Genomic DNA, 12,967 nt, shown 5'->3' with positions numbered 1-12,967 from the left:
TTTGTTGAAGATCTTTCAGCAAGAACAAGTTCATGTTGACCTCAACAAGTGGAAGAAAACGTTATCAAAAATCAATGCAGTTTTGGATGACGCAGAAGAGAAGCGGGAGACAAGCAGGTTGGGGAAGATCTTGCTGGACGAGCTGGAAGAGTTGGCATATGATGCGGATGATATCTTGGATGAGTTTGCAACCGAAGTTTTGCGACGTAAGTTAAATGCCTCATTAAAAAAAAATTTAATGTCATTTTGTTTGCCATGTCACAGAGAGCTATATGGTCGTATTCATAATATATATAAATATATATATATATATATATATTTTGATAAGTAATAAACTTCATTGAAACAAGAGAAAAAACAGAGGAAAAAATTAGAATATGGTGGTCCATCAGGATGCAAAAATTATGACAAAGGAAGATAGTATCTCCTTGTCCCACTGAGAATTTCAAAAATTTCTTGCTCTGTTCCTCAAGCTGAGGATCCTTTTCCATTCCCATGTGCTCTTGTGGGACTCTAACTACCCAAATGCTTATTGCTCTAAAGCTTTACCCAAGCAACCATGATAGAGCATGCCTGAGCAAAGAGATTCCATATATGTCTCATAACTGCAGCTGTATTATTCTACTCTTCCACCTTCCTCAAACTGCTAGGACCAAGTTAGAACTCAATTGAATCAAGAAACAAAGGACGACACTTGAGAATTGGAGTTTCTGACCCTAAGTGCCGATCAGCACTTAGCTTAGAAAACACCTCACTCTAACCAGAATTGGCTGTCAAACCAGACAACATTTCAAACTCATCTTGTACCTGCTTAATAGTCTCAATGGTGATTTGGTATTTTTATCTCAGATATTGCTTTTGTGTGATGACTGACTTTAAATGATATACATGTTCAGTGCCTTCTATCTGCTTTCTCCTTTTTTTTTTCCTTTCATTTTTCATTTCTCTTCCTTTCGGAGTAAAACTAATTTGCTCTACCTTAAAAAGTGTTCCATAATGTTTCAAGATGTCATTACCTTTTGGCTTTAATTCCCTACAATTTCTAATCAAGGGTCTCTCTGAAGAAATATTTATCCACTCTTATTTTATTTTCAGGAAAATGAAACGACATTGGCAGGAAGGGGGGCGAAGAGTGATGCTCGAGAAATGCAGAGATTTTATCAGGATTTCTACAAAAAGTATATTCAAGATTTGCAGAATGCTGCTGATAAACATGACCGGTTGGTTCTCTGAGAGAATTGATGTCTTGTTGATTACTTTCTTGGGGGTTGGCTCTAGTGCATTATATTTATTTGATATTAAGTTCATGTTCCTGACTCAGTGCCCAACTTACAAAAGCATATCAAACTGCTTCTGTCCTATTTGAGGTTTTGAAGGCTATTGAAATGTCTATTGAGGTGAAACTGAATGCATTTTACATCTTACTTCTGAATGATATCAAGTTATTGGGACTTTTTGAAAAGAATACTTTTTTTGTCCGAGAACCCTCATGTGCTGTGGTTGCATTTATATATATGGATGTAGTAATTATTTTCTTTTTTCTCTTTTGTTGTGGTAATTGGATAGTATTTCCCTTTTGATTTTTATTGTAGACTTTGCAAGCTCATGCTAAGGTCGAGGAGAAGAAACAGTTATATAAGCCTTATAATATTCTTCCTCTTGATCCAGATAGCGAAAATCAGGCTATTATGAGATATCCTGAGGTTAATTTGTTCCAGTTTTCTGGTGTGGAATAGTTGATTTTCCTTAGTTCTTGCACACTTGAGTTTGATTTTGAATTATTTATTTGCAGATTCAAGCTAGTGTTTCTGCACTTCGTAACATCAGGGGTTTGCCATGGCCAAAGGACGACCAGAAGAAAGTAAATGAAGACATTCTAGACTGGCTTCAGGCCATGTTTGGTTTTCAGGTGACTTGCCAAATTGTTTGTTGACAATTACTTGGTTTTTCATGTTTAATCAGCAGGCTACTTTCTATTTATTAATATACAGAAAGATAATGTTGAGAATCAAAGGGAGCACTTGATTTTGTTGCTTGCAAATGTGCACATAAGACAATTTCCAAAGCCTAATCAGCAACCCAAGGTCTTATTTTTCTTAGATTGCTTGGGATTTTATTTTTACTTTCTGAGCCAATCTTTAATTTTCAATAACGTATGCTACTTTTTGCCTCTTTAGTTCGATGATCGTGCTCTGACAGAAGTGATGAAGAAACTTTTTAAAAACTACAAAAGGTGGTGCAAGTATTTGGATCGCAAAAGTAGCCTTTGGTGAGACTTCCTTTTTTTTTTTTTTTTTTTAATTTCAAAAATATGTTTTGTTTTGAAGTGCCAAGTGAATTAGTTATAGTGTTGCGTGCAACAGTGCTATACTGCTGCTTCCTTCTGCGGTAGTTGGTACTTAAAAGGCACCTTATTTTCTCTGTTTGTGTATTTCCTATTCTCTTTCATGCGAGTTGATGCTAAACGGTCAGGCACTCATGATTTGATAAATTGCCCTTACTTTATGGCTTTTTTAATTGGCAGGTTACCAACAATTCAACAAGAAGTGCAGCAGCGAAAATTACTATACATGGGTTTATATCTTCTTATATGGGGAGAAGCTTCAAACTTGAGATTCATGCCAGAATGCCTCTGCTATATTTATCATCATGTATGTACAGTTCAAATTGCTCCTGAGATTGCAATGAGAGAAAAAAGAATTAGGTTTCTTTTTCACTTCTTTAGGGCTCTAAATCGTAAGGAGATGTATGAGAGATTTAGATACTTATGAGAATTAATTCAAGTGTGGGGATGTTGCATGGAAGTTGAAGGAACCAAAATATCACAAAATTACTTTTAATAATTCTTTAAAAGATAAATTATGGATGTTCAGAATAAATTTTAATAGAATTGCTCTGAATTTTCAGGTTCTTATACATGTTTCATATTATAGTTTTTATGATATTTATAGTCTCATTGAATTGGTTACTATCATTGAAAATTGAGTATCTTGATTGATTTAAGTATAATTATTCAGTTGTTGTACTCCAATCCTTATAGATGGCTTTTGAGTTGTATGGGATGCTGGATGGAAGAGTTAGTCCAATGACTGGTGAGCCTGTAAAGCCAGTCTATGGTGGTGATGATGAGGCTTTTCTAAAGAAAGTGGTAACTCCAATATATGAGACAATAGCAAAGGTGTTGCTTCTGCACTTTCTGTTGGGTCTATAAAAATGCATTTTGTTCTATTGATATTTGACTGCTTTGTCTTACCATTTATTTTGTGCTTTACAGGAAGCTAAAAGGAGAAGAGGAAAAGCAAAGCATTCTCAGTGGAGAAATTATGATGATTTAAATGAATACTTCTGGTACAATGGGTTTTTTTTTTAATATTTTTAATATTTTTTATTATATGAATTTCATATGTACAGATTATTAGAAATTATGTTGGTGTGAATTGTAGGTCAGTTGATTGTTTTCGGCTAGGTTGGCCGATGCGTGCTGACGCTGATTTCTTTTGCCAACCTCTGGAAAAGCTTCGAGCTGACAAAAAGTTTGTATGTTGTAATTTTCGGTTATATGTTTCTTGTTTGTTAGTTTTCTAGTCTTGTTTAACTTTCTTTGAAACATATAAATCTAAATTTATTTCTTTTATTGATTTTTTTTATATATATATATATAATGAATCTTAACTTATTTCATTGTAAATTCATGAAATATTGTCCCTTGATGGAACAGGGAATTTTCCTACTCTATCTTAAGCTTTTTTGTACTAAATATGCTTCAAACGTATATCCATACATTTAGGGTATGTTTGGAATGGAGGGAGATGGAGGGAGAGAAGATGAGAGTAGAAATGTAAAAGCTGTGTCTTGAGGAGACGGCTTCATGCTCCTAGTTATATTTGTAATATTTGCCTCTTACATGTGGCTTATATTGCTGTCCATTACCTTCATGTACAGAGACACTATGGGTCTGTTTGGATACCACTTATTTCTGAAAACTGAAAACTAAAAACACTGTAGCAAAATAATTTTTAAATGTGTGAATAGTGCCATGGGACTCAGTTTTAAAGTTGATTTTGCCAGATTTCGTACTTGCAGGTCCCGTGAACAATGCACGGGACCCACAGAAATGAAACGCAAATGCGCAACACCAGGCCTAAAACGCTATCCAAACTCACACTACCTAGGTGAGGAAGAGTTAGAGAAGAGAAATATAAGGTTGGGGTAAATACTAAATAGGGAGGAATTAGATGTAACAAAAAGTAAAGCCTAGGTTACTATAATTATTGAAATGAAAAGAGAGGGAATAAGAGAATTGAATCCGAGAAGAAAGAGCCAAAATCCAGGGTTTGGGAGAAAGATATAATGAAAGAGGATAGACGAGCAAAAAACCACTTGCTACAGCCCTAGGTTTTGCAGTAGAGCTTTAGTGGGATTGGAGAACCTTACAAGAACAAGTCCTGAACAAGTTTGAACTGGAGTTCAACAAATCAACAACAAACAGCCAGGAAACAGTAGTAAGTCAATTGTAACCAGATTAATTTGAGGAACTATTTAGATCAGGAGAGAGCTAGCACATACTTAGCCAGATGCTTAGTTCTTTTGTTCTTGTTGATCAAAATATTATGGGTGGTTCTCGCAGCTTTTTTATTGAATTCAAATTTTTTCAATTGGTGGTAGAGAAAGGGGGACGGTATTTTTCTTTAAGGATTTTCGAACGGGGAAAATACTTCATGAAATCGATTTTTATGGGTAAGAATGCGGCACATTGGCTGATGAAGAATATAGAACACATTGTCATTGGGATTTGTCCTAAACAATTTTTTACTTTCAGAGAGAGTGATATAGCTTATACTTTCCAAAAGAGTTCCAACTCTTTTGGCCAGTTCATACTATTGACTGAATTCAAAGTTGGCGGGTCTAGAAGGTCTGTTATTATTCCAAAGGGTAGAGCAAAGAATGGGTGGAGGGTTTTTGGGCTGGAACTAAGGAAGATGTTGGAATCTGAATACTATTTGAATGGTGGCTTTGATCATTCGAAATTTGTTGCTCAACCTCATAAGGATAACTCAGGGATTTAAACGTCTAAAACTTTTGCTAAGATAATGCGTGGCCATCAGGCGCGGGTCAGGGGCAGAAATCAGTGATTACTGTTAAGCATCCATGATAATGGGGAAGTCGCACTTAAGGGAACATAGGGTGGTGAAGCAGAACCCAGAAGGTGAATAGATGCTGTTGAGCGAAAATCCGGTGGGCAAACCATGTCCGATGGCTCTTGGAGGAGGAGGAGATATGGGTTCTCAGTGCATTAATGTGGATTTTAATTTGGGTGAGATATATTCGGTAGGAAATAAAAAGAGATTTCCAGTAAGATTCAATTCAAATTCGAATGAATCTGCATATGGAAAATAATGTGACCTGAGGAAGTCTTACTGGACAGGGAAGGGCTTGACTGTGGAGGTGAATGAAGAAGGAAAGAGACGTGTTGCATGGGATTACAATAAAGGTGGATTTAATAGCTTTAAATGGGTCATAAGAAGTCAAAAGGAGCACATGGTGGGCTTAGGCACGGATTGTGACACACGGAGTCAAGTAAAGCCAGTTGTGGGCTCAGACCCATGTTGTGACACAACCGTGGGCCTCCCACATTTACTGAACCCGGAGTTTACAGGCCCAATCAGGTTTGAAGTTGGTGAGAGTTCTTCCTTGGCTGACCCGAGACCATTAACACACAAAGCCCACGAGTCGGTGATGGTGGCAAGCTCCAAAACAGGTCATGACATCTCTGTTGCTCAGATCAAGGTGATGGGTTGACCTGTGAAGCCTGCGAGGGAGGTTGACAGCCCTGTTTCCGGTGGGTTTCACATGAAGAGTCATCGATGACATCGGGTAAGGCTGATACAATGTTGACTTACTCATTGGTGATGGTGATGAGCTCTGATTATGCTCATGAGGTTTTGGTTCCTCAAATCGAGGCGATGGGTCAACGTGTGAACTCATCAATGGAGGTTGCACGTCCTTTTTCTGATGGGTTTCGCGCCGGTGAGCCTCCGATGACATTGGGTAAAGTAGAAACAGAGAGTTATAGGGCATCAATGGGTCTTTTTCTGTCCAACTTTTTTTTGAGTTTATTGAGAGCTGGGATAGCATATTTCGGTGTCCAAGATGGAGATGAAGTTGGTTGGTTTGATTTTGAAAGTGTTGCTCAGGGGATAGAGACTCCTCATCAAGGTAACCAATTATTGGTTTCAGCAGACTGTGGTTATATTGAGGAGAGAGTATCGGCGAAGGGAGAAACGGTTAGTGCAGACTTGGGGTTAGGTAATGTGGATAGTCCCTCCCCTTTGATGACTATCACTCCTTTGGGGTTGGCTGTGTCAACTGAGTCGAATAGTGGTGGTGAGGTTTTGGGGCTTGAAAATACTTTGGATATTTCTAATTGGGTGAAACATAGAATCCTTGGTTTTAGTAAATTGACGGGGCTTTCTCTGGGTCAACATGAGGAGATATGTATTATGCTTTTACAAAGGCTTGAGAGGGAGATTAAGGCTGCCAATCTGCTACACAGAAAAGATGTAACCCACCGAAAAGCTGTGTCCAAGGACAAAGGGAAAAGGGAGTTGAGGAATTTGATTTCCTCGGTTAACTATGATGGTAGATAACCTTCTTTGACTGCAATACTGAGATTGGAGTAGGGAGTTAACAGTTTTTATGAAGTTAAAAATGGTGTCATGGAATGTTCGAGGATTGAATGATTCACGGAAACATTCAGTGGTTAGAAATTTACTACGAGAGTGGAATTGTGATGTGGTTTGCCTTCAAGAAACAAAGCTTGCTGATATGGATAGATAGTTGGTTTACAGCTTTTGGAGTTGTCCTTATGTTGACTGGGTGGCTTTGGATGCGGATCAGACAGCTGGTGGGATTTTGATAATGTGGGATAGGAGGGCTTTAGAAAAGTTAAAGGTAATGGTAGGTTACTTTTCCATATCGGTTCGGTGGCAGGGTGTGGGGGATGGATTTATTTCGGCTTGTTCTGGGGTTTACAGCCCAAATAATAATAACTTAAGGGGGCAAATGTGAGATGAGCTGATTGGAATTCAGCATCTTTGGGACATTCCATGGTGTCACATAGGGGATGTTGTTCATTTCACAAGTGGACGGCTGGGGGGATCGTGCCTTACTCCGGCTATGGAGAATTTTTCTGAGTTCATTGAGGAGCTTAATTTGATAGATTTGCCTTTGGAATGAGGGAGTTATACTTGGTCTAGTGGCTTGAATCAGCCTTCAATGTCTGGGATAGATAGGGTTTTAGTTTCTCATGATTGGGAAGATCACTATCCGGATGTGATCTAGAGGGCCTTACCTCGTCCTCTCTCAGACCACTTCCCCATATTAGTGGAGGTAAGGAGGATATTGAGGGGGAAGAGTCCTTTTAGGTTTGAGAATATGTGGTTAAAGACAAAGGGGTTCATAGATAGGGTTCATTTGTGGTGGAATCAATACTCTTTCTCAGGTACTCCCAATTTTGTGCTTGCTAAGAAGTTGAAGGCTTTGAAAGGAGACATTATTCAATGGAACCATAATGAGTTTGGAAATGTAGGTCGTCGGAAGAAAGAGTTGTTGGAGGCCTTGAAATTATTGGATGCTAAGGAAGGGAAGTTTGGTCTTTCGGAAGTGGAGATAAATGAGAGGGCTGTGATGAGATCTTAAATACAGAACCTTCTTTCTGTGGAAGAAGTTTCGTGGGGACAGAAATCGAGGATGCTTTGCATTAAGGAAGGAGACAACAATACCAAATTCTTCCATAATATGGCTAACTACCGGAGAAGGTATAATCATATTAGTATGCTGGAGGTGGATGGGGTTACTTACCAGGGTGAATCAGAGATGGCGGACCAAGTAGTACAGTTTTATAAAAACTTGTATGAGGAGACAGATGAGTGGAGGCCTTTTGTGGAAGGTTTGAAGTTTGATCAGATTAAAGGGTTGGAGAAGGACAAGCTTGAACGGAGGTTTGAAAATGAGGAGATTCTTTGTGTTGTTAAAGAGTTGGAAGGAGATAAAGCTCCAGGTCCTGATGGTTTTTCTATGGCCTTCTATCACCATTGTTGGGGAGTTGTGGAAAGAGATGTTTTAGCTGTGTTTGAAAAGTTTTAGTTGTGTTTGAAGAGTTTTATCAATACAGCAAGTTTGAAAAATCTCTTAATGTAACTTTCATAGCCGTAATCCCTAAGAAGAATGGTGCCTCCAATATTCGAGATTTTAGACCTATTAGCTTGGTGGGGAGTGTATACAGATCTTGGCTAAGTTTTTGGAAAACCGCTTGAAAGAGGTTTTGGATCAATTGATATCTGAGTCTCAGAACAGTTTTGTGGGTGGCAGACAGATACTTGATTCAGTTCTTATTGCTAATGAATGTGTGGATAGTAGGGTGAAGAGTAAGATTCTAGGGGTTATTTGTAAGCTAGACATTGAGAAAGCCTATGATCATGTGAATTGGGAGGCTCTTCTAGATTTGTTGAAGAGAATGGGATTTGGGGTAAGGTGGTGTAGGTGGATCCGTACATGCATATCTACAGTCTAGTTCTCTGTTTTGGTTAATGGGTCTCCAGATGACTTTTTTGGGAGTTCGAGGGGATTGAGACAAGGGGACCGATTCTTTCCTATGTTGTTTCTAGTTATGATGAAGGTTTTCAGTAAGATGATGAAAAGAATTGAAGGTGCTGGTTTGCTTCGAGGTTTCAGGGTTGATGGTAGAAGGGGTGTGTGTCTCACACCTTTTGTTTCCAGATGATACGATTTTGTTTTGGATGTAGATGAGAAGCAGATTCTACATGTTCGGATGCTCCTTCTTTGTTTCCAGGCTATGACAAGGTTAAAGGTTAATGTTTGAAGAGTGAGATGGTTCCCATTGGGGAGGTTCCTAATATTCATGTCTTGGCAAAGATCTTGGGTTGCTGAATTGAGTCTTTGCCTATGACCTATCTTGGTATGCCACTGGGGGCGTCCTACAAGTCCCCTACTATTTGGAATTCTATATTTGAGAAAATTGAGCGCAAGTTGGCTGGTTGGAAGAAGATGTATTTGTCAAAAGGTGGAAGACTAATGTTGCTTAAGAGTACATTATCTAGTCTTCTGGCCTACTATTTATCTCTTTTTACAATCCCTACGCATGTCACCATTAAAATGGAGAGGTTGCAAAGAGATTTTTTATGGGGGGACTCCAAGACACATCTGGTGGGATGGGATAAGGTGTGTGCACCTTTGGAAAATTGTGGGTTAGGAGTAAGGAAATTAACTACTTTTAATAAAGCCTTACCAGGAAAATGGTTATGGCGGTTTGGGGTTAAGGAGACAAGGCTTTGGAAAAGGGTTGTAGCTCTAAATTTTGGGGAAGAATGGGGGGGTTGGACTTCCAAGCTAGATAGAGGGGTACATGGGTATGGTTTGTGGAGAAGCATCCAAATGGGCTAGGAAGATTTTAGTAAAAATATTTGATTTGGGGTAGGATTGGGGATTCAAGTGAAGCTTCGGACAGATCAATGGTGTAGGGATTCTCCACTTCAATTGACCTTTCTGGTTATGTATGGGATTGCCTCCTATAAAGGGGCATCAGTGGCCTCTTCTCTTGAACGGTTGGGAATAAAGGAACGGAGAAGTTGGGACGTTCGTTTCATTCGAAGACCAAATGATTGGGAAATGGGTGGTGTGGATGCATTTCTCCGTACTTTGGGCTCTAATTTACCTCCAACTGAGAATGGAGATTGTATGTGATGGAAGTTGTCGAAGAATGGGGATTTTGATATCCGATCATTTTATAATAAGTTAAGAGGACCCTTGCCCATTATATTTCCTTGGAAAGGTGTTTGGAATGTTAAGGCCCCTCGGCGTGTTTCTTTCTTTGTGTGAACTATTGTATGGGATAAAATCCTTACAGGTGACAATTTGAGGGGTAGAGGGATGGACTTTGTTGACTGGTGCATTATGTGTTGTTGTAATGGGGAGATGGTGGATCATTTGCTACTGCATTGTGTTAAGGCTTACCGGTTGTGGAGTTTGGTGTTTAGATCTTTTGGGATTTCTTGGGTCTTGCTAAGATCATTTGCAGATATTCTCTTTAGTTAGTGGAATTGGCCTGGAAAGCATTCGTCTAGCATTTGGAATTTAGCTCCGCTGTGCTTAATGTGGTGTGTGTGGAGGGAGCGAAATTGGAGAACGTTTGAGGACATGAAAAGTTCCGATGATCAGTTATTGGTTTCTTTTAGTTGCTCCCTTTTTTATTGATCTAGGGTTTGGGGACTCACCTATAGTGACTCTCTCCATATGTTCCTTAGCTCCTTTCTTTGTAATTAGTATCATTTTCTTATTTTTTTATCATCTTTTTCTGTAATTTTTATCTCTGCCTTATGTTTTTCTGCATAAGGTAGTATTTTTGAATATATATCTTTATTACTTATCAAAAAAAAAAACTATATCAGGAGCTTGAGTAGAAAGCCACTGTTGAATTTGTCCAATCAGTCTTTTCAAACTCATTATGGAAAAAGCAGGAAGCCTATAATGGATGGTAAACAGTGCTGCCTTTCAAAATACCATGCACTAATTGATTTTTTCTTTTTTCTTTTTTCTTTTTTCTTGTAAATATGTTGTGTGTGTTTGTGCACGCGCGTAATCAATCTTACCAAATTGGGCGAGGATCTTTGAAGACAACCTGCACATGAGCCCTTATTCTCTGGAGTAAGGCCCCGAACTAACCGAAGTATCCATTCTATGTTAATACAAAATTCAGATACAGGTGTACGAATATGGATACATTGATGCCCTTCTTGAGAGCAGTAATGACTTAAAACTACTAGTAGTACTAGCATAGTTAGTATCAACAGCTATTGCTTTTGTTGCTATACCCTTAATTATGATTAATAGATTTATAGGTTTCTGTTTTTGTATCAACACATTTTCCCCCCTCTTCCTGGGGTGGCTTCTCAAAAAAAAAAAAAAAAAAAATCTACACATTCATATTCTGCTCTGTCTTCCTAAATTCCTGTATTTATAGTAACTGTCATAGTCAGTGATATGGATCTTTTATACAATATGCCACTAGTCCACTTAGTTTCTTAATCTTATTGATGGCATTTAAGAGTAGCACGTACATTGAAGACCATAAACTGCCAATTCCTATCTATCCTTACTAATTTTAGACCGACTCCAATTTCCCTACCACCTAGCATTTTTATCTGGTGATAGGCAACTCTGAAAAAGCTTAAGACACATGTCAAATGTCACTCCTTTGCCAAATATGTCAAGTGCTTGAACTCTACAAATTGGTGAGCATTCCCTCCATCAACAAAAAAAATGATTATTTCCATCCTAGTAGATTTGGAATTCCTAACTCTTGACATGTGATCAATTTTGAATCTCAATCAATTAGATGAAGAACCTTTGATGTCTTTTTTCCTATTAAAGAAGTACTAACACAAAGTAACAAAGATTATTGTATCCATGATTAGCCACCCCGGTGCATTTTAGTGTCTAGATAGCATAGTGTAGACAAAATTATTGCACAATAGTGTAGACAAGAGTGTAGACAAGAGCGTGATTATGCCAAATTCATTCTTATTAACCTATTTATATGCTGAAAATTGTTTCCAAAAGATCATACAAGACAAGAAAGAAATAGTAACAAATCTATTACAATGAAAATTAAGGGGGAGGGGAGATTACAATGGCAACATATTACAAACTTTCCCCAATTTATTAGGGAAAATATGCTTCAACAAGTGAAATTTGACTTAAAGATCACCAAATCCAATTCAGAAATTTACAAACTTTGCCGAGATCATAAATACCCAGATCATAATTTTGAGACAAAGCGGTAACCAGAAGCTTATCAAGGCATACCTAGATGATTATTCACTCTAATTCCTGTCAATAAGCTAAGCATCAAAATCAACCGCCATAGCAAACGAAAGTAAAAAGATTGAATCTTTAGCTCATTACAAAATCATATTATGATGTGAAAACGAAAGAGAGAATGGGAAAAATGAAACCTGGTGGAGGAGATTGGAGAGGAGCTGAAATAATTGCTCATCTGCTTTTCCTTCCTCTGCCATGATTCTCTGTTTCTGTATTTTGGTTTTTGGGTACTTCTGGCTTCCTCTGTTTAAGCCAACATCACCAATTGTTGAGGCGAAAAACTGTAGTTGTTAAAGGCTTAAAGCAGCCGGAATTCTCCATGCCTCCAACAACTTCATTTATTTTTTATAACTAGTTGCAGACCCGCTCTTTACGCGTAATAATTTTTTAGATAAAATATTACTTTAGCCTCTAGATTTTATAAAGAGTTAAAAAAAAAATAGTTTTAGCATATTTTTCATAATCTTGTCTATAACATTTTGCACCATTATCATATACTTATTAGTTGATGATTTGCATAACATAGACATTAAATAAAAGGTAGAACTATTCATTAAATTTTTTTAAGTCATGGTGTATGAAGATTATGATTATATATATATATATATAATTTTCCTAGTTAAAGTTTGATAGTTTCAAGTTTAAATTTTGTATTATTATATTTAATTGTTGATTTTATTACACTATAAAGTTTTTAATGTTCTCTGTATAACCATCTTTATTTTATTTCTTACTCCTTTTGACCACCTTTTTATTTTCCAAATAACAGTTATTAATTGACGTTTGATTTCATTTCTTTTTTTCTTCCTTCATTCATCTTTATTACTTTGTATGTTCCCTTGCTAGTTATAAATTTTGTGGTTATCAATATGAAGTAGATATCATGGATAGCTTAAATAGTTATAGATGTAGTTATGTTAGTGGTATGTCAAAGGGTTTTTTTTTTTTTTTTTTTTATCTGAGTTTTCAAGGAAATATGAAAGACATATCTCTAGTATGGTCTCAATCAATTAAGATATCCATAATATATTAACGGAAGTAATAATGAGCCTTAAATTTTTTAATGTAT

At 37.3% G+C, this 12,967-nt stretch overlaps 1 protein-coding gene and 1 long non-coding RNA gene across 2 annotated transcripts; one reads left to right on the top strand and one right to left on the bottom strand.

Annotated features, from left to right (window-relative positions):
- Nucleotides 1-1,076: 1,076 nt before the first annotated feature.
- LOC112028081 (callose synthase 2) lies at nucleotides 1,077-3,600 on the top strand. Its single transcript, XM_065781360.1, has 10 exons — nucleotides 1,077-1,220; nucleotides 1,322-1,397; nucleotides 1,593-1,703; nucleotides 1,793-1,909; nucleotides 1,992-2,084; nucleotides 2,178-2,269; nucleotides 2,525-2,651; nucleotides 3,041-3,178; nucleotides 3,275-3,348; nucleotides 3,444-3,600. The coding sequence occupies exons 1-10, from the start codon at nucleotides 1,147-1,149 to the stop codon at nucleotides 3,583-3,585; spliced, it is 1,044 nt and encodes a 347-aa protein (XP_065637432.1). The 5' UTR covers nucleotides 1,077-1,146; the 3' UTR covers nucleotides 3,586-3,600.
- A 7,981-nt stretch (nucleotides 3,601-11,581) lies between these two features.
- LOC112028077 (uncharacterized) lies at nucleotides 11,582-12,266 on the bottom strand. The gene is made up of 2 exons (XR_002884588.2): nucleotides 12,033-12,266; nucleotides 11,582-11,907 (listed from the first exon to the last, which is right to left on the bottom strand). It is a non-coding gene; the product is annotated as an uncharacterized LOC112028077 (long non-coding RNA).
- Nucleotides 12,267-12,967: the final 701 nt, after the last annotated feature.

The sequence above is a fragment of the Quercus suber genome, unplaced genomic scaffold (assembly GCF_002906115.3).
Source record: "Quercus suber isolate HL8 unplaced genomic scaffold, Cork oak 2.0 scaffold_264, whole genome shotgun sequence".
Taxonomy (NCBI): Eukaryota; Viridiplantae; Streptophyta; class Magnoliopsida; order Fagales; family Fagaceae; genus Quercus; species Quercus suber.
Note: the sequence above shows the minus strand (reverse complement) of the source record. Positions and strands in the feature narration are given on the sequence as shown.